Source organism: Halichoeres trimaculatus, unplaced genomic scaffold (assembly GCF_033239565.1).
Source record: "Halichoeres trimaculatus isolate MK-OKI-2021-1 unplaced genomic scaffold, fHalTri1.1 fHalTri1_scaffold_22, whole genome shotgun sequence".
In the NCBI taxonomy this organism is placed as follows: Eukaryota; Metazoa; Chordata; class Actinopteri; order Labriformes; family Labridae; genus Halichoeres; species Halichoeres trimaculatus.
The window spans coordinates 10,518,675-10,539,262 of NW_027437200.1; the positions used below are offsets into that span (position 1 = coordinate 10,518,675).

The 20,588-nt window shown below is 43.9% G+C and overlaps 4 protein-coding genes across 6 annotated transcripts in view; all 4 read left to right on the forward strand.

The window, feature by feature from the left end:
• mta2 (metastasis associated 1 family, member 2) overlaps window positions 1-3,585 on the forward strand; it is a 30,213-nt gene extending 26,628 nt beyond the window's left edge. For both annotated transcript variants that reach the window (XM_074699172.1, XM_074699173.1), the window contains 5 exons: window positions 20-248; window positions 332-421; window positions 508-626; window positions 725-867; window positions 997-3,585. In XM_074699172.1, coding sequence (XP_074555273.1) covers window positions 20-248; window positions 332-421; window positions 508-626; window positions 725-867; window positions 997-1,150 — 735 coding nt within the window. In that variant the 3' untranslated portion in view covers window positions 1,151-3,585. The remainder of the gene's footprint in view (window positions 1-19; window positions 249-331; window positions 422-507; window positions 627-724; window positions 868-996) is intronic.
• Window positions 3,586-5,421: 1,836 nt separating this feature from the next.
• On the forward strand, window positions 5,422-7,462 carry cth1 (cysteine three histidine 1). Its single transcript, XM_074699174.1, has 2 exons — window positions 5,422-5,556; window positions 6,223-7,462. The coding sequence occupies exons 1-2, from the start codon at window positions 5,548-5,550 to the stop codon at window positions 7,147-7,149; spliced, it is 936 nt and encodes a 311-aa protein (XP_074555275.1). The 5' UTR covers window positions 5,422-5,547; the 3' UTR covers window positions 7,150-7,462.
• A 1,515-nt stretch (window positions 7,463-8,977) lies between these two features.
• On the forward strand, window positions 8,978-15,962 carry taf6l (TAF6-like RNA polymerase II, p300/CBP-associated factor (PCAF)-associated factor). 2 transcript variants are annotated; one of them, XM_074662159.1, is made up of 11 exons: window positions 8,978-9,132; window positions 10,293-10,562; window positions 10,646-10,796; window positions 10,888-10,938; window positions 11,129-11,223; window positions 11,313-11,387; window positions 12,021-12,241; window positions 12,416-12,548; window positions 13,377-13,505; window positions 13,765-14,261; window positions 14,367-15,962. In XM_074662159.1, exons 2-11 carry the CDS (start codon window positions 10,329-10,331, stop codon window positions 14,710-14,712), a joined length of 1,932 nt encoding a protein of 643 aa, XP_074518260.1. In that variant the 5' UTR covers window positions 8,978-9,132; window positions 10,293-10,328; the 3' UTR covers window positions 14,713-15,962. The 2 variants fall into 2 exon arrangements, with proteins under 2 accessions (XP_074518260.1, XP_074518261.1); XM_074662160.1 differs by having other exon boundaries at window positions 10,308-10,562.
• A 121-nt stretch (window positions 15,963-16,083) lies between these two features.
• On the forward strand, window positions 16,084-19,480 carry kcnk7 (potassium channel, subfamily K, member 7). Its single transcript, XM_074662330.1, has 3 exons — window positions 16,084-16,446; window positions 18,612-19,007; window positions 19,188-19,480. Exons 1-3 carry the CDS (start codon window positions 16,101-16,103, stop codon window positions 19,478-19,480), a joined length of 1,035 nt encoding a protein of 344 aa, XP_074518431.1. The 5' UTR covers window positions 16,084-16,100.
• Window positions 19,481-20,588: the final 1,108 nt, after the last annotated feature.

Below are 20,588 nucleotides of genomic sequence, written 5' to 3' on the forward strand. Positions count from 1 at the left end.
CCATCTCATCCTCGTCTAGGAGTCAGGCCCCCGAGGTCACATGACCCGCCAGGAAGTTCAGGGCATGTCTCCATTCACCCGTAACGAGGGGCGAGCCAAGCTGCTCGCCAAGAACAGGCAGACGTTCATCCTGCAGACCACCAAGCTGACGCGCATCGCCAGGCGGGTGTGTGAGGACATCCTGCAGCCACGCCGTGCTGCACGCCGACCCTACGCCTCCATCAATGCTAACGCTGTCAAGGCAGAGTGTAAGCACACACACACACACATACATACACACACAAATTCATCATCAGTGTTAAATGTGGTGTGTGTATGTGTGTGTCATCAGGTATGATCCGGCTCCCTAAAGCCACTAAAACTCCTCAGAAGAGCAAAGTGATCCCTCGACAGTCTCTGGCCAACATCGTGAAGGACTTAGGTGAGACCACGTCCTGTGACATCACAGCCCTGACCTCTTTCCTCCACTGTGATTGGCTGCTAAGTGTTGTTGTTGTGTCTTTTTAGCCATCTCTGCTCCTCTCAAACTGAAGGCGTCTCGAGGACCGTCGACCCCCATCAACAGGAACCAGGCCAGCCAGCCCAGAGTGGGGCAAAGCCTGCTGGGAAAGAGAGGCTTCGATAGCGTCAGTTTTCATTTTGTGTCTTTATTACATTTCAAACATATTTATTTATTGTTTCTGTCCCTATTGACTCCCTCTCCTGCTCTTTGATTGGACCACAGGCTTCAGGGGTTCCCTACCCAGCCAATGGGAGGCCGTACACTTCAGGTATGAGGACCACGTCTCAGTCGGTCATCAAGAGGCAGAAGGTCAGCCAGGGGGAGGCGCCAAACCCGGTGGTGTTTGTGGCTACAAAGGACACCAGGTACGTTTAACAAACCTCTCATTAGATTCTTTCTCATTCTTTCTCTCTATGCGATCATTTTGTATTTTACATGGGTCTTTGGTGGATTCTGTACCTGACTCTCTGGCTCTCCGTTACTGTCCCGTTCAGGGCTCTGAGGAAACACCTGACCCAGTCTGAGATGCGTCGAGCAGCGAGGAAGCCTCACCTGCTGGTGAGGATCAAGCTGCCTCCTCCTCCTCGCTCTCTGGCCATGCCCCTGCTCCCCTCCAGCACCAGCGAACCCATCGTCCTGGAGGACTGAGGAGGAGGGACATGAGGGGGTGGGGCTTCTTCAGGACATAGGGGGGTTGTAGGGTGGGATCTGGGGGAGGGGTCTGTGCTCAGGCCGTCACATAGCAGGCAGCACAGTACGCCATACCTGTAGTCTTTATTTCCTCTTTCAGTGTCATTTTCTTTAGTCCTCTGTTACCTCCCACAGGTGTCAACACACACACCCAAACAGCACACACACTCTCTACATTTACACACTCTCACAGACACACACACACATACACAAGCGACCTGCTGGGCTCTGTAGTATTTTATCCGCCCTCTGAGTTTGTTCCTCTTCTTTCAGCGCTGCCTGTTTTTAAATGTGTAACTTAAGTCGATATTTCTCATCCTTGAAGCGACGGTGTCAAAGCACACTTTGTTTTTTCCGCCACGTCTCGATCTTTGTGTAAATATATGCACTGTGCAGGGGGAGGACGCCCACAGACAGTGTGTGAGGAGGACGTGTCAGACAGCTGTAGCAGGAGCAAGATCCAGTCGTTTCAAAGATTTCTCTCGTACATCCAGCTCTCGCTCTGTGCTCAACTCTCAGAGACAGAACTGCTCTCAGTGTTTCACTTTCCACCGACAAACACGAGCCTCATTCAGGGGTGTGATAAATCCTGACAGGTCCTGTCCTCCCATCTGATCCGTTATGATGTGATGTTGAGTGTGAAAGTCCAAGAAACGTTTTATGATTTGGATCAGTCAGGCTTCTTTAAACTGTAGGTTGCATTCCTCCTCTTCTAAGAAACCACCGCCTCAGTTCAAACTGCAACTAAACTTAAAAAAAAAGCCTCCACTAAACCTTCAAATGTTCTTGTTAACACTCATTAGTGAAGCCAATGTTTTGTGCAGTACAGAATCTTAAAAAAATTGTGAAATAAGGAAAATTTGTAAATGATAAGTTTGATTTAAGGGAAACTTTGCACATTTCTCTTTCTCAGAATCTGTCAATGTTAACATTATGTTCCTGTCACAAAGACAACATCACTAATTAATCAAGTATTTTAAAAGTTGTCGTCTTGAAATCTTGCGAAAGAAGTTAAGTCTTAAACTCAGATTTTAAATAAATTGGCATCAGTTCAAATATTTGGCTTCTGAATTTGCATCATAAGTGTTGAAAGGCCAAAGTTCAAAAACAGAGCTGACAAATCCGTGATTCAGACTGTTTGCAAATCAGCATCCTGGTACTGTTAATTCAGTGTCCTTTCAGCTCCTTTAGTGACATTAAATCACATCAGTTTATTTTGGCTTCGTAGCGCCACTTGAGTACGACTTGTCAGATCAAGTGAAACTGAGACTGAGTGAAACCCTGGTTCTGGTCCTCACTAACAGGTCTCCAATCAGCCTGAGAGAAAGAGTTCATGAGGACAGTTGATGGAGGAGGAGGACGCTAACCCAGATGAAAGACTCTAGATTATGTGTTTATTCTGGGACATTCAGGATTTTCCCCGTTAGTGTTTGTTAAACTCCTCATGTAGGTGCTTTAATTCAGTTTTTATCAGGTAGTTTTTGCCGTTCTTGCAGCACCCTAACATCACCGTCTTTAGAAACCTGAGTGTTGAACCTGCTGTCGTCTTTTGTCTCCTGTTGCTTCATTTTCAGGCTTTTCTAACCACTTTTAGTCGTCCCAGAGCCTCTCAACCTCACCCTGAGATGTTCAAACAGCTGTCAAAAATCAAACTGGGAGGATCAAATCAGTAGATTGTGTTGTTTTAAGCGTAGGGAGGAAATGTAGTCGATGATGGAACTCATTTGGCTTGGAGGAGCTTTGTTTGAGTCTAAATGAAGCAGCGGCGGAACATTAAGTATTGAAGTTTGAGTGAAACCGCGATGCTATGTGAGAAATCACAAAAAAAATCTGTTTAAAAAAAAAACAGAAATGTGTAAATGTATGGAAAAACATTTGGGCCAAAATTGAGTGTTGGAAATGGTGTTTGAAGCCGCTAAAAGAGTTCAGAGTTGGAGCTGTTGGAGCTGTTTTTAAATGGCCTTAATGAAAGTTTCTCCCTGATGGGGTTTGAATCCACGTGAACGTTCAGCTGTCTCTGCATTTTTTTATTTCAGTCCTTGTTTGTACCGCTCTGAGGGGGCGAGCACTAACACATCATGGTTGATTCTGATTCCTGTTTCCCCCTCACGGTCCCTGAGGGGTCACTCTGGTTTTATAAGAAGGTCTGGTCCCAATGTGGGCTTTGTAATATTTCTCCAAAAGAAGAAATTGAAGTGTGGAGTTTGTAGCAAATACTAATCTGTGTAAAGAAAAAAGCAAACGGGCGTATTTTAAACTTTTTTACATCTAAATTGTGTAATTGTGCTCCCGTGCTGTGGAGACGGCTCTAACAGGTGATGTACATGTCAAACAGTGCTCTCCTTCATCATGGGGTGGGGCGGGCTGGGGGTCTGGGTGGTGTGGGTGGTGTGGGGAGGGGTCTTTGAAAAGGGACAGGGGCTGATTTTTGTATGACGGAGAGACAAACATGCTACAACTGAAAATTTTTCTCAAGTGTTTTTTATTCCGATGTCTCTGTATCCTTTAATGTATCTTGATAAGAAAAGAAATAAAGATTTTTTTTTTCTTCGTGGTCAGTCACGGGATTGCTTTGTTTTCATTTTTTAGGAACTCTGCAGAGAAATCCAGTCACAGGGAGGTCAAACTACAAATCATCTGATCTGTACAGACAGAAAACATTCAAACACATGAATTATTTGTAAATTAAATCAAAAAGTAATGGTGAATGCATAGAAAAGAAAGGGAGAAGAGGGAAAGGTTTTCTAATCCTAGAGGCAGTGCTGATCTTCTTCCACATGCAAAAAGAGACTCATGGTAACACGCACTGATAATGGAGAGATGTCAGAGTGAAAGGGCTTCACACAGCAGTCAGTAGTTTGCTGCCTTTCTTTAGGGAACTTCTGTAATGTCCAGGATGTGAACTACCACCTCTCCAGCTTCCAGCCCATCCCTGACTCAGTCTTCACTGAGATGTGGATTAAAAACCTGAAACCAAGTCCCTGCAGAATCAGCTGCTGCCACTACTTCCTGTCTCCAGTTAAGAGCAATTTGAGGGTTTCTCACAGTTTCATTTTTATAACTGGTTGAAAAAAGGTTGGTACCAATTCATTCTAAATTTGAAGCAAACAAGAAGTAAGAAAAAAAAAGTTGAAGCAACAAACACTGAAAACACTGAAAAGGTTTTGTAAAAACACCTGGAAGACAAAGCAAGATAATTCATACAACACATTTTAATACAATGGTGCTTAACAACTTAACATTCTGATGCAGACTTTAAAAGTTCTAAATACAAACTTAATCACACCCTGAATCTAAAACACATTGAATGAAATCAATCAGAGAATCAGACTACCCAAGAAATTTCACCTTACTCGGGATTTGCTTTGGTCTGGTGGTGAAAAAAAAACAGATAGACACAATAAAAAAATGAAAACAGGAGTTTTTGCATAACAATATGAAAAAAGGAACTACAAAATATGTTTAAAAAAAAAACAAAACATAAAATTAGGTAAACAAAGAGTGTTAAGACAAACAAGGTGAAATACAATAAAACTTTTTTAAATAAAAGCCTAAAAGTTAAAAATCAATATTAAGATGATGTGTTCAAATATATTAAAGGCAGCTGTAATAAGGTGAGGCTTTAGCCTTGATTTAAAGGAGCTGAGTCCATAAAGTCAAGCTCATACTGTAACTCACAAAGAGGAAACAGACCTAAACCTGATCCAGAAACAGCAGCGACTTCTCTATGCCTGGAAACAAAGTCAGAAAGACATGAACCCTATCAAACCTCTCTGATTAGCTATAGCTAATTAAGTTTTTTGTCTGTATCTTCACAGCAGATATAAACATGAAATACCAAAATTAAAAGCGTGTTTGACATAAGTGAAAAAAACTGGTCTCTGTTCTTCTCTCTCTTTTTCTGTGTGCGCGCGCGTGTGTGTGATCAGACGGCTCTTAATTAGGTGTGTGTTGTCTTCCTCAGGTGTGAATGTTGACGGGCCTGTAATGAGGTGAGGAGCTGCTCCTCTTTCAGGATGTTTATTGAGCCTGAGGACAAACATCCTTCAGTCCACACACATTTATTTAACTCGGAATCATCAAATCACTGCCTCTATCTCTGCCCACACTCCAGGTAAAAGCCTGTACCGCACGTGCGTCTGATTGGTGGCAGGAGTCGGGCGTGTGACGTAACTCTCGCACACACGTGAGGCTCGTTTGAAAAGGAGGGCGCGAGGTTAAAAGGGGACGTGGTCTCAGTGTGAGTCCAGCGGGTCAGGGTCCACAACATACAACCAACTCACATTTCTGCAGGTAGACTGCTGCTGGTTTCACCTCCTCACTCAGTCATCACTCCCAACCACCTGTCTGCAGACATGTTCGAGGTGAGTTTGCTACCGGAAACACACTTAAATTTGAGATAGATGTCAGGTAGCTATTGATTTACTGTGGTTTGTCTTTCAGCTTCGCAAAGCTTCTGTGGCCTACTTGGTAACAATTCGTGAATATCATGTTTTAGTCAATGATTATCGGAGTTTTCCTGCTTTTCTAGTTTGATTTCCTTTTAAATTATGATGATTTAAAAATATTTCTTTTTAGGCCTCATTTGGGGGATTACATTTGACCTATTGTTTAAACCGTTTAATTTTTTTTTCTCATTAGAAGTGTTTTCTGTCTGCAGTTTAATATATAGGCCTACATTTAACCATCTTAGAGTTTTGACTCTAATTTTCAAGTTCGTGTGTTTTTACAAACTTTCACCGCTGCCATATTTTCAAGGGGAAACAGGATATGACGCTCTGCCATAGTCTATGGATATCACATGGCAACAACATTTTATATTTTTGTTTTTTGTAACGGTTTCAGCATTCGTTTTCATACTCATTTTTTATTTGCATTGATGAAAAGCAACTGATTGGGCCATAACTAAGGTGAAACTACAACTTAAACAGTGTGTTTTCCTGGTCTCTTCAGAAACTGAAAATTGGGAAAACGGGAACACCTTAGATCAAACGTGGGCATTAATCTAAACTGATGTGTTTTCCTTCCAGATGAGCAGCGACGACTTGTTCCTGCCCCCCTACCAGGATGAGGAGCTGGTGGAGAACCTGCTCTCTACTGAGGACTCTGATGGAGATGTGAGTGGAGGTCTGTCTCTGGCGAAGGCACTGCTCCCCCTGGTGGAGTCCTCCTCCCCTCCACTCATGCCGTGGCTCTTCTCCACCCGCTACAAGACCGAGCTCTGCACCAGCTACTCCGCCACCGGCCTCTGCAAGTACGCCGAGCGCTGCCAGTTCGCCCACGGCCTCCACGAGCTCCACGTCCCATTCCGCCACCCAAAATACAAGACGGAGCTGTGCCGGAGCTACCACACCACCGGATACTGTTACTATGGTAACCGCTGCCTGTTCGTTCACAGCCCCGCGGAGCAGCGCCCCACAATGCGCCGCCGCAGGAACGTCCCCTGCCGCACCTTCCGCTCCTTCGGCGTCTGTCCGTTTGGAACCCGCTGTATCTTCCAGCACGTGGAGGACGGCAGTGTGGACTCACCTGAAGATGTGGAGGAGAAGACGACTCCGCCTCCTCCGAGCCCTCAGCCACCCCCACCTCCACAGAGCAAAGAGTGGAAGCCTCGCGGGGCGCTGTGCCGCACCTTCAGCTCTTTCGGCTTCTGCCTGTACGGAACCCGCTGCCGCTTCCAGCACGGCCTCCCAACCAAGATGAAACCCTCTGAGTCCAGCCAGCTGCCGTACCCGAGCAGCACAGGTTTACCCTCCCCTACTTCTCCCTTCACCTCCGACTCACCCAACTCCTCCTCCTCATCCTCTCCTCCCACCTCACCTGCCGAGGCCACTGCCCACAATGCCTTCACCTTCTCCAGCCAGCACCTGAGTGACCTGCTGCTGCCGCTTGCCCTGCACCTGCAGCACTTGGAGAGCACTAAGGCCTCTGAGATCTGGGACAACCGGACCCTCTGACCTGACGAGGTCGGAACCAGAATCAGCAGATGCACTCACACCACTCCAGCGCCTTAATTTTTTTTTTTTTAATGTTTTTTTATCCTCGCTTTCTGAGGATGTTAAACTGAAAGACTTATTCTGCAGGTCAACAGGCCTTGACCTGCTCAGGTGTCAAAGAAGTCTTCATGTGGTTCTGGACTGTCTCATGAAACTCAAAGTGTAGCTATGAGTGTAATTTATTTTTTTAACTATTGTAAATACATTATTATTGAAGTGAGTTAATGAATTGTTAGAGCTCATTCTTGCGAATAAACTCATTTTAAAACTTCAACTTTGGTTTCCAGCCTCTTTTACCTGTTGTGAACTTTCTGAATCGGGATGCAAAAAAGTTGACCACATTGGAGTATAAGCCATTTCCCTTAAGTTATGACGTGAGTGTCATGGTATTGGATATTCGACTAGTTTACACTTCCCAAGACTTGGAATCCAAAGCAGCACTTAAACCCTAAACTTTGTTCACCACATTGAGACTTGCAGCAAATTGTGAACCGTTAGGTTGTGGCATGTCATTAGAACTATGCACTGTGCACAGAATTCTTCCTAAGATGCTGGAGTTGTAAGGAACCTAAATTCTGAATTTGGCTTATTCTTAAAATCATTAGAATGAAAGTAACTCAATCAAGATAAGACCCAGTAGAAAAGCAGATGGTCTTGGTTGCACTCCATGAGGTTTGTCCTCATGTGGGTGGTCTGGATTTAAACCAGCCTGTGGCCTATTTCCTACATGTTGCTCCCCTCTCTTCTCCTGATTCCTACTCTTTGCACTATTGTCTCCTATCCAAATGAGAGCATAGAAACCCCAAAATACCAAGCAATCTAATTCATCAGTATTCCTTGGACTTTAATTCACACAATTACGATGATACGTCTAGAAATGCATGTAAATTAAAATGCCAGAAAAAGACCTGATCTGATGAATAACCTCCCTCCTGCCCTCTTTATATTTTTCTTTTTCTCTTAAATCATACAGTACTTTCACATTGCAACATAAGCAGCTTTTAATAGTGGATGTGTCTACAAAAATAGTGTAAAAGTCTTTTCAACATATAAAAAACTAGCTTTGTTGAATAAATGAAAAACAAAAAAACAAGAAAAACAAAAACAGCTGTATGCAAAAGTTAAAGAATGGATTTTGGAGACAGTGGTTTGTTTTATTTTGCCATAAAGCAGCTTGCTGGATCAGAACTGAGTTACTTTTTCCTTTATTGGTAATGTAACCTAAAAATATACAACTATCAAACTCAGATGATTGCGTTAACATGATAGACTTGCAAAGTTTAAAAAAAGGGCACTTTTGGGAAGCTGTTTGTAGTAGCTGAACTGTACTCCCATCAGTGGACACAATAAAATGAAGGGTATAATCTGCATATTCTGCCCTCTTGATATTGTCAATAGATCTTCAGATTTAGATAAAAAAAAAATGAATGAAATGAATATGAAGATATGTAGAAATAGAAGCATAATTGTTCATATCTTTTAAACTAAAAACATGAAAACAGAATATGACTTGATGTAAAACTTAGATGATGGATTCCAGACTTGCAGTATACACTTATTTGTCATAAAGCAGCTTCTTATCAAAGATAGTCTGATGTTCTGTTCAAAAGAAAAGGAAATTACTTTTGTGTTCATTATTAATTCAACCTGTCACCCATAAAACTATGACACTCAGAAAAATGTACCTGGATTGAAAAAAAAAGAAAGAATTTTGTTATGGAAAGGAAAACTTTAAGGAGTTTGTAAACTTGTAAACATACCGCTCCTCAGTTTAGCACAGTAACTATCCACTAGGTGGCGGAAATGTGCCATCGTAAACATCAACCGCCGAGGAATTAAAATGAAGAAGAATTTAGCATGTAGTGCTAGCGCCTAGCTTCGCAGATTTAAACTTTCAATAAAGTAAAAAATCCAAGTTAATGGAAAAACGACAAAGAGGATAAGGTACAGTAACTGTTTAATTTTAAGTAGTAAATGTTTTAGTTTTGTCCTCGCCGCTTTATAACAGCGTAGTGTTAGCACCTAGCATGTATTAGCAGATCCATCACCTGCCTACTTAACGTCTGAAGCTCAGTGTGGTCACGATATTCTGTTTCACATTGAATCCCCAAAACTGATTCTCGTTTGAGTCACTATATCTTTATGTAAAAGTAGAGGTGTTAAAATTGTATTTAATGTGATAGGAAGCTGGAAAGCGATTCCGCGCCTTCACTTGTGTGCGTAATAAGTAAACGCCAAACACCATAGGAAAAAGTGTCAGTTTACGTGTATCTATGTATATTTTCATCTTAACACCCAATCAGTGACACAAAATCCGATCTGTACTACATCTTATTTGTTCTTGTGTATTCGGGATAGTAATGATCAACATATCTCTTCTAAATTTTGATGGAGTCTTCTAAATAAAAAAGCAAGTCGCCCGCTATAGCAGTGTTGTGTGGGATTTTCTTTCACGGATGTCAGTCGTTACTGCGCTTTAAGATGCGTAATGTTTTACAAATGGTGACAGGAGGTGAGGTTTTTGCTTTTTGTATTTTCCCAGCAGAGAAATAGACCTTAAATGTATTTTCTGTGCATGCTGGACGGCAAATTCGCGCTCATTTTCATAGCTACCACAAACCAAACCCCATTCGAGAAAATGCTAATTAAAGAATCCCTTCATTTTGATCAATCTGAAATAAATTAATGCATCGCAGACTAAAACCTGCAACCAATACAATGGGTTTTTGTTGTTTCGGCCTAAAAATATTAACAAAGGGGCCTCTCTGCCATTAATAAAATCTTCAAAATGTTGCTTGTGTTTATATATTTAAACATGTACTTTAATTTTTTCAGCCATTCAATTTTATTGCAATATCAGGAACTTGAATAAGTGCTGAAATGGGATAGGAAGGCTGTGGATTTGTATAAATCAATAGGCAAAACCATGCTGGGAGAGGAGTAGGCATCTATGTAGTTTGAAACTTAGATAAAGTGTCTGCTGTCATTGATAACATCCCTGAATGTGTAGCAATAGAGGTTTGGTCATTTATTTTTTTTTATTGATTGTTTGCAAATTTTCTCTGACTTTTTCTTTCTTGTCCAAAAAATCAATTCCACTTTAGTTTGATTCATCCTAGGTCTGAGGCCTTGTCGTGAGCATGGCAGACCGGGAGGAGCGCCGCTTTGCTGAGGTCTCCCGGGACTCTGTGAAACTCATGGCTGAGAGTGCAGGTGTGGAGCTGGGGGATGATGTGGCCGCTCTGCTTGCTGAGGATGTGTGTTACCGGCTCAGGGAGGCAGCCCAGAGCAGCTCTCAGTTCATGAGACACGCCAAAAGGAGAAAGCTGACAGTGGAAGACTTCAACAGAGCTCTGCGCTGGAGCAACGTAGAGGTGAGAGCAATGGTGTAGTCTTTTTTTTCATCTGTCTGACATTACTCAGCTTTAACTGCCTTTTGTCTCTCTGCTCTCATCAGGCAGTTTGTGGTTACGGGGCTCAGGATGCTCTGCCTTTCCGCTCGGTGAAAGAAGGGGAGCTTTTCTTTGTCGAGGATCGGGACATCAACCTGGTCGAGCTGGCTCTGGCCACAAATATTCCCAAAGGCTGTGCTGAGACCATGGTGCGAGGTGAGATCCACGGCTCTGTCAGAAATACTCAGCTCATGGATCAGAAGGTGTGTTTGGATCATTAAAGTCTCCTTTTTTCTGCTCCCTTCAGTCAACGTGTCGTACCTGGATGGAAAAGGGAACCTGGAGCCACAGGGGACTGGTAAGACTCAGTTCTGTTAAACCCTCTGAGCAACTGTTCAAATGTAGCAAAGTGAAAGAAAATGATGAGGAAGAAGAAAACAACTGGCCTTGTACACAAGGAGTTGTATTACTTGGAATTACTTCGCAGCTTTTTCCAGAATGCATTTCTGATCTGGATTTTCTTACGTCTGACTCTATCCTGATCTCAGTTCCCTCGGCGGTGCAGACTCTCTCAGACGACCTGCTGAAGTACTACCAGCAGATTACTCGAGCCATCCTGGGAGAGGATCCTCACCTCATGAAGGTACACGCCTGCTGAGCATAAACAGGTGCTCTCCAAAGGTTCAACAGTTTGTGTGTGTGTGTGTAACTTTTATCCTCTGTGTGTTTCAGGCAGCTCTGCTGGACCTCCAGTCCAACTCAAAGATCGCTGCTCTGCTGCCGTATTTTGTTTACGTCATCAGTGGGGTATGTTGGGCTCAAACTTGAAAAATCCACTAAATGCATGTTTGGTCTGTCTCTGCTCTGACACGGAGGAGCTGAAAGGCTTCACTCGTTGGTGTCTTTTCACTCACTCCTATGCTCCACCTGTCTGGACCCTCTGAATCAGATGCACAAGACACTAAGGCAGATAGCAAATAACATGAAAACATTTGGTTGGTTTTTAAAATGCAACACTTTGTGACAACATTGGATCCTATTTTACTTTATCACAACAACAGACTGTCACAACAAGTGGGGTCAGGCCAGGAAAACAACCCCACAAAGATGTAAAATAAGAAGATAAACTTTTTTAAAGCTGAAGGAAGTCTCAGATCATCAGATCTGTAGAGCATCATGTATTTGTGCAGTGAAAAGTGTTAAAAGGCTGAATGCAATGACACAATGCCTGATGGAGTAGTAACTGTGTGCTTTAGTTATAAATATAAGTAAACCAAGCAGAAATAATCTTATGAGGACAGTTTACTAAAGTGAAATGATCAATCAGACTGAGAGGTATGACAAATGTGCACATCCAGGTTTCTCTGCACATTGAAGTCTTTATTCAAACTGAATCCTTCTCCCATGTCTCCTCTTCACTCTGCACTTGTTTCTGTTCAGGTAAAATCAGTGAGCCACGACCTGGAGCAGCTGAACCGACTCCTCCATATGGTCAAGAGTCTGGTCCAGAACCCGTACCTGTACCTGGGCTCGTATGTGCGCAGCCTGGTGTCCAGTGTGATGTACTGCATCCTGGAGCCACTGGCAGCCTCCATCAACCCACTCAACGACCACTGGACCCTGAGAGACTACGCTGCCCTGCTGCTCAGCCACATCTTCTGGTTAGAGAATCCAAACTGATAGATTGATTTACTTTAAGACAACACAACTGTGATGCTTTGATCTTTTTTTATCAGCCTGTTTGATTCTTCTTCCTCTGCTTTTGAGGTTTCAGACTCTCAAGCGGTCCAGTTACTTATTCTTTGTTAATCCTTGTTATAATCCTCCCTCTGTAGGACTCATGGAGACCTGGTGAGTGGTCTCTACCATCAGATCCTCCTGTCTCTCCAGAAGGTTCTTTCAGACCCTGTGAGGCCGCTCTGCTCTCATTATGGAGCTGTGGTCGGGCTCCACGCTCTAGGATGGAAGGTGAGCTCACTGCTGACTTCTAAAGGGACTGTTGATCTTGTTGTTGTTATCATACGTCTTGAGTGTGTGTGAGTGTGTGCAACATAACTTGAAATACTCAGTGACTTCACAAACTTTTGACCGTCTTGTTCTCAGCGCTCTGTCACATGCATCGTCTCCTTGATGATCTGTGTAAAGGCCTTTGCACATTGAATCCTTTTTTTTCATCTACAATCAACACACACTAAAAAAGGGATTAAATCCCATGTTGTATGAATTATTTTTGCACACTCACGCTAAAATTTGCGTCTGTCTTTTTTTTTGGAACATGTTCTTTTTTTTGTGTTAATCTTTTCATCCGGCCCACCTGGTTTCTGGGTAGTTTGACTGTTCAGAGATGCTGTAGGCCACTTGCAACATCACATTTTCTCTAGTTTTGGGCTGTTTATATAATGTATGAAGACTTATGTATTTGTGTGTGTCTGTGTGGGTATGTGTGTCGGTGCTTACTTTAAACAAACTGCCAGCCACTGCTCAGCTCCTTTTACCAGGTGAAACTCTCCTTGCTCCTGTCTCGTTTTCAGGAGTGGATGGACCCAGTGTTCCCTTTTTCTTTTCTCAAGTTGTGAAACAACCACAAAATCCTTGTAACTGCTCGATGAGTCCATTTTCCTCGTACTGTGAATTTTCACAATTGATAGAAAAACAAATACATGGGATTCAGCGTGCAAGGTGTCTGCGAGACATTTTTATTTGGATTGCGGATTAAAAAAAAAAAAGAAAATGCCTGGATCAGTGTGCAAAGGCCTTAAGGGTTACCTCTTTCTGAAGCTTTGTGTGTGTTTTCAGGCTGTGGAGAGAGTACTCTTCCCTCACCTCCCTGCGTACTGGGCAAACCTTCAGGCTGTACTGGATGATTACTCCGTCTCTAATGGTCAGGTCAAAGCAGACGGACACAAAGTCTACGGAGCCATCCTGGTCAGTACAGACTAAACTTACAGCTATGCTACCTGCTGTTATCACCTGATCAATCTCCTGAACTTTGCTGTGGAGCAGAGTTTAGCTTTTGTCATTTTTGATTCATATAGAAACTTCTCCTCACATCCACAGTGCTCATTGTCTAATTTAAAGAAAGTAAAGATGAACAGAGATGGAAAAGTTAAAACTCATCATAAATCACTTTGGAGCAGCTGTTGCTGTTCTTACCTGTGCCTGTGTTCTCGTACGTGCCCTGTAGGTGGCAGTGGAGCGTCTGCTGAAGATGAAGGCTCTGTCTCTGTCCCAGCCTGCAGAGGGGGGTGCCGGGGGTCAGCCAGGCTCTGTAATGGGGGGTCTGGGTTACAGGGTGAGCTCCCCGGGCCTCAGCCCCCCTCCAGAGCCGCTCTCAGAGGCTGCCCTGGGCATCGCCAGCCACCTGCAAGCAGGCGGCGCTGGCTGTCCCTGGGAGGAGTGGACCCCCGTCCCCCTCCCGGACATGTACACAGAGCTCTACTCCTTCTTCGGAGACAGTCTGGCGGTCCGGTTCAGCACTGGACCCGGGTTAGGCAGCTACCCTCCCTTCACCCCTGCCCTGCCAAGCGAGGCCAGGAAGGAGCCCCCTGGCCCCGCCTCCAACCCTGAAACCACCAGGAAGATGCCACAGCTGACCGCCAACCTGAACATTAGCCCGAGGCAGGATGGCAGTCCTCGCACGGATCCTCCCCCACCCAGCCTCGCTGCCACCGGGTCAGGGAGGTATGACGCAGACTCTCTGACTGTGCTGGAAAATAAATCTTAAGGTTTTCTGCTTTTCAAAGTTCACTTTTGTAAAAATACTGAATGATTTTATTTCCTCCTCAGGTCTCTGGCCCGCTCCTCCTCCTCGTCCTCTTCAGTGCAGCGCTCCAGATCCTCCTCATCCCGATCTGGTCAGCGCTCAGCGGGTCTGTCTCGGGACGTTTTCCCTAAGTCTCGCTTCACCTCCCCTCAGACGGGACCTCCGGCATTCTCCTTCCTCATTGGGGGGCGGCAGATGGGACGCCGCTGTCAGGGGAGACGACCTTTCCAGACAACTTTCCTCCCAACTCCTCCTCCTCCTGCTGTCCCTCCTCGAGCCTACGCCCACAAACTGCCCGTCATCGGCAGAGTGGGTAAGCCTGTACGCCGCTGGGCTTGTTCACACTACTCCCTCTACCTGCCTCTGTAGAGACGGCAGCAGGACCACGAGGCAGGTGTGTTACAGACTGATATGACCTCTCCCTGGCTCGGACTGAAAACAGACTCTTCAGATGAATCAGCTTAGAGTTCAAATACAAGAATTCTGTTTTCTTCTGAAACTACAGAAAACCACAGAACAGAAAACCAAGGTCCTCACCTTGTTTAAAGCTTCCGTGTGCAAAATATGAAAATGGCGAAGTCTGGTGCCCCCTGGTGGCTATTGAAAAACCAACAATTGTAAACAGGAATTTACAGCAAACCACAAACTGAGTTTATGCTGCTTTGACCTCTTCATATTGTTACATCAAAGCGTCCACATGTCCATGGATATCTATCAGACAGCAGCTATTACAAGGAAGGATAGAGAGGAGACGAGAAGGAGATGAAAAATACAGATTATGTGCAGAGATCTGAAAATCTGTAAATACATAAAGTCTTGCTCTAATCATAGGGCTTGTGGTCCAAGGCATTTGAGTTTTGTGGCACAATTACATTTTTGGATAAAGTGCATGACAGGCCACATGACACAGTAGGCTACGCCACTGATTTGATGCAGAAGGATAAACAGGCTCTGGAGTCCACAAAATTGAGCAGATGTGTTTCATTTGCATAATCCTGCATAAAGCACAAAACTTACATTTGAGTCAGACTTTGTTTTCAAAATAAATCTATGCGTCAGACAGAAATTATAAAGAGATACTTGTTATGTTTTTTGAGTTATTTCAGATTTTATGTCTACAAACAAAAACAAGGAGCTGTCATTAATTTGTCATGTCCAACAGAATTGGGCCTAATGTTAAAAAATGATGGAATATCAAGATCTCGAACAAATTCGTTTCGTAAATGTGACACAGAAATGGACTTGAAACTCCCAAAAAAGTAACCTAAACATGCAAGCCCTAAATTTAGTTTTTGTTTGTTCAAATCTCTTAAAATCTTGTTAATATCGGGTTTCAAAAAATATATTTGCTCCAAAATCCTCCTCAAATTTCCTCCAGAAAATGAGAACAAAGGATGAAGGACTGCTTCTATGCTGTAACATGTTAATATGGGGCTCTGTGGAGACTGACTCACTACTGAAGACTGACTCTAGTGGACACTTGATGAACTGCAGCTTCTGATACGAGAGAAGAGGTGCCCTCTCTGAAGGGATTTGTAAATATGATCAAGTTTGACCTTCTGGTGTCACAGGTTTTGTACGTACTGTTTGTTACGCTGAATAAAAGACGTGTTCTTGTAGTTTTTGCAGCTAGTTTTATTTTCAGTCCTCTGTTCAGCTCCAGGATCGTCTCACTGATCCGTGCGTGTGTAAATATTTAAAGCTGCCCCTCAGCTCGGCTCTCGGTGTCTGGTTTCAGTCTGTTGTCAGAACCAGCGATGGCCCGGCTCCTCTCCTCCCTGAAGCTCTTCATCAGAGTCCACTCCTTCCTCGTCCTCCTGCTCTGCTACCTGCTCTTCATCCTGCTGGGAGCCGTGGTCTTCTCAGCTGTGGAGCAGCCAGTGGAGGAGGAGCTGAGGGCAGAGGTGGAGGAGGTGTGGAGCTCCTTTTTGAAGGAGAACCCATGTGTGGAGGAGGAGAAGCTGAGGGAGGTGCTGAGGAGGAGTCTGTCTGCTCATCACAGAGATGTTCCTGTTCTGAAGGAGGAAGAGGAGGAGGACGCAGAGATGCACAGCGGCTTTTCTTCCTCTCTTTACTTTGTCATCGTCACTCTGACCACCATGGGTAAGACGATCACAGAAACCTTAAACACAGGGTCCGCCCCTGAACATCTAAGACACTGACTCTGTCACATCACAGAGAGACCTGGAGCTAATGCTGAAAAAAAAACAGGTTCTGTGTTTGAGTTAAGGTGTTCTGGTGATGTGTTTACCACTGAGGTCAGTTTTATTTCAACAGCACGTTAAAAAACAGACAATTTTGATCAGAAGTGCTGCAGAGGGTAAAAAGATGATGATTAATACACCGCTGAACAAAATCTAAAGAACTGGAGAAGAATGACATGAATTTGCATTTGTCTTTGGCTGATCATGAGCAGATTGGAAGTAGAGCTTCCAAGAAACAGGAGCAAGAGATAAAAAATAGAGACAAGTTTATTTATTAAAAAAATGTATTCAAACTCAAACAAGCTGTTCACCAGCTGATCAGAAGTTAAACACCACGCCTTAAAAAGTTTAAACCTGCCCATAAGTCTGTCTTTATGCTATTGTCATTTAGTGATTCACCCATGACCTGATGTCATAACCTCCTGATAACAAAGACTTTCAGTCTCTGAGCGTGGCAGGACTGTTGAACTGCACACACAACACGCCATTACTGCTGAGGACGGTGGTCATCTAAATTTTTTCAAAGATCCTGATGGTTATGGGACAAAATAGGGGAGATTTTCTGTTTCTTCTACAATCTATCAGTGCCAAGGTCAATTCTTGTAATAATGCCAAATTTGTCAGGACATCAATGTTTTCACCCCGAGGAGGTTAATGGGAAGAGATAAGTCTTTGATGTGTCGGGCTTTTAAGGGTTAACATCAGACTTGTGTCTGTAGATTTAAACAGCCCGTGAAGTTTCAGCTCTGTGGATCATGTGCAAACCTGCTTCTCTTAAAGGGATAGTTCAGAGTTTTGTATGTGTGTTGTATGAGGTGTCACCCTTTGCCCACTGGGGGGGCCAATTAGCTTGGGCACTCAGTGGAAAAATGGTCTCAAGAACTAGAACAGGAACTAAGCTAGGCTACCATCCTCCGCAAATGAGGTCAGCTCTACCAACTCATTTAAGCCGCGGTTCCACCAAGCAGACCGGTTCGGTTTGTCTCAGTACGGCACAGATTTTGCAGCGTTTCCACTGACTTATCCTGGGACAGATCCCTAAAAAGCGAGATGAGCCGGCCTACTTTTTTGGGACCCCTTCGTAGGGGTGCCAGACTGAACCGATTCGCTCTCGAAAGGTGGAGCAACACACTGCAGACCGTTGATTGGTCAAAAGAATCGTCGCCTACTCCGACAGTGGCTTCATTTCTCCTGGCGGCACACAGACTTCTCTGAAACAAAGCTTGATTGCACTTTGTATAAAAGAGCTTCAAACCAATCACAAAGAAGACGAAATACTGCATGTCGTCCATCTATGCTCTTTATTTACTGTGTCGCGTTTTTCTTCTTTGTTGGATTTAGTGGGATAAGCTCCCATGGTGTCACGCTATTGTTTAACAGCTGCAGCTTTCTGCATCCGCTTACACTCCGCCTACTACAAGAGGGCACAGTTTGCTGTGGAAACACAAACGGCGTCAGGCTTAACTGTACCAAACCATCCCAAACCGTACTGAACCGACCCGGACTGCTTGGTGGAAACACGGCTTTAGATGATTTAGATCACAAACACTGATGTTAGTATGACTGTTCACTCTATCGAGACATTTTAATACTTTACAGCATGAGTTCACAAACTTCTCAGCCTGCAACTCCAAAAATATCCGCTCTGAAGACCTGTGACCTTCTGCTGTGGAAATATTCTGATTAGCCAAATCAAAAACAGACAAAAAGAATCCTTGAATCCTTTTTTTCATCTGACATAAACAAAGTTAGACATGTAGTCACATGTTCTGCAGACGAAATGTGAAAAACAGATCAAACATTACTGTTTACACGGTGTTAGATCAGGTTTAACATGAGTTTATGTTTGTGTATTTTCAAAGTCTTTTTAGTTTTGTTTCATGCACATTTGTATTTCTATATTTTTGATTCTTGATCTGAGATGGTATGAAGCACCAGAGTCTGAACCTGGTATTTGATTTTAGGTTGCTTGGTGAGTTATGGAAGCTTCAAAGGGACAAAATCCAAACACTTGATTTATTCTTAGAAAACTTTGTCACAGTTATCCTCTCTCCTTTTCCTCAGGTTCGGACTTTTACACCCCTAAATCAGACGAAGCTAAACTCTTCTGCATCTTCTACTGCACCCTGGGGATCCCCCTCACCCTCTTCCTCCTCACTCTTCTCTCTCATCTCCTCCTCCCTCTCCTCATCCACGCTCCCATTCACCTCCTGCAGCGTCTGTGGGGTGTACCGTACACGCAGGCTGCCCTCCTCCACACCCTGCTCTTCTCTGTGCTCGTCCTCGTTGTCTTCCTCCTCCTCCCTGCTCTCCTGGTCTTCCTGCTGGAGCCCAGCTGGAGCTTCCTGGACGCGCTCTTCTTTTGCTTCCTCACCCTGAGCACCGTGGGGGAGGGAGGAGATGCTCTGGGGAGAAGCTGGAGTCCAGAGGCCAGAGAGAGGCTGGAGCTCCTAACCACAGGTAAATGATCCAGGCTGCTGGGTGACTGGGAGAAGGTGGAGACTGGAACAAAGCTGATAAAGCAGGACTTTAAGATCTATGTATATAAAATGTATAGAGCAGTAAACAGAGTGACTACGAGTGAGAAACATCTACCTACCAATGATTTAAAGTCCCCTGCCCTTCCTCCTGTGTCCTTAGGTTACCTGGTCCTGGGTCTGGTGGTCCTCCTCACCCTGAAGGACTCTCTTCTGCAGGTTCCTCAGGTGTGTGCGGTGCTCCGGCTCCTCTCTGGACCACAGTACGCTGAGCTGGAAGGTTTTAATTTGAATGAACTGACCCACAGTGACTGTGAGGAGGAGAACCAGTACTCTCAGTCCATCTGTACCATCTCCTCCGCCCCGCTCCACCTGCAGGGCCCCAGTGCAGAAGACCAGACTACTGACGTAGACCTGCACAGAACCAGAAACACAACAGACGAAATTCAGGGTTAGATTCTCTGTTGATGTCTATGAACTGCAGAGAATTCTGCTGAAAACTGGACCTCAGTGACTGAAACCTGAAGATATGAGCAGCTGAGCAGTCATCCAGGTGAGCAAACCCTGGAAACAATGAATCTTTGAGTTATTTATCAAGAAATCTTCAACTCCTATGATATAAAAAGTATTTACAGTTTTTGTTTTTGATCTGCTGATTAAAGCTTGGCCTAAGAGTGTAAATTTACACACACAGAGATCATTTTGAGTTTAACAACTGTTTAACAAGATACCCTCCTTTCTGGATTTTAAAAAAAGATGCCTAACTGTTGATCTAATCCTGACCATCTCATCGTAACTTAAGCCAGCTGAAACAAACATCTTTTTCAACCTCCAAACTAACTAAGTCAAACATTTTATTTCAGCCTTTCTTTATAACACTGTCAGCTTTAAAACACAGTTACAGAATGGTTTGACAAACAAAAGTCAGGAGGCGATGCAAGAATACAAACAACACAACCAGACAGAAATACAACAGGAAGTAAAACAATGAGAAGTACACATGAGAGGAGAGAGAACAAGGCAAAGTGAATGAGAATAAAAGCAATAAATATATATATATAAAGTATAAATAGAATATATTTCTCAAACAGATACAGAACTGACCTCTAGAGGGCGCAGCTGGCTCAGTCACAGCTGTGAAACAGATATTGAGGAGACTTCAGATGACACATGGCTCTCTCAAATCCTCTCCACATTTATATTTGGTTTCTAAAGCAGATACATTTCCTTTTAAAATCAAACTAGTTTCAGTTAGTTTTAAATAATTCTTCCATCTGCAAGTCTGAAGTGACGGACTGCTCCTTTAATGAGCTGTCACTCTGCTTTAGCCCTAACAGAGGTCTGCTGTGTGCCTGTACTATGAGACAGAGAAAGAGAGACCATCAATCTGATTGTGTGCCTAGTACTGACAAACACTCACCCCACCCTACACACACACACACACACACACACACACACACACACACACACACACACACACACACACACACACACACACACACACACAGATTCTGTCCTTTGTCTATGAGTGAGGTTATCAATCTAAGGCCAGCTCCGTGTTAAG

Coding starts and splice junctions, on each gene's coding strand:
- taf6l (XM_074662159.1), top strand. CDS start 10,329: ATGGCAGACCGGGAGGAGCGCCGCTTTGCTGAGGTCTCCCGGGACTCT. Junction 12,242..12,415: donor CTGCTCAGCCACATCTTCTG/GTTAGAGAATCC, acceptor CTCCCTCTGTAG/GACTCATGGAGACCTGGTGA. Junction 14,262..14,366: donor GCTGCCACCGGGTCAGGGAG/GTATGACGCAGA, acceptor TTTCCTCCTCAG/GTCTCTGGCCCGCTCCTCCT.
- kcnk7 (XM_074662330.1), top strand. CDS start 16,101: ATGGCCCGGCTCCTCTCCTCCCTGAAGCTCTTCATCAGAGTCCACTCC. Junction 16,447..18,611: donor CGTCACTCTGACCACCATGG/GTAAGACGATCA, acceptor CCTTTTCCTCAG/GTTCGGACTTTTACACCCCT. Junction 19,008..19,187: donor GCTGGAGCTCCTAACCACAG/GTAAATGATCCA, acceptor CTGTGTCCTTAG/GTTACCTGGTCCTGGGTCTG.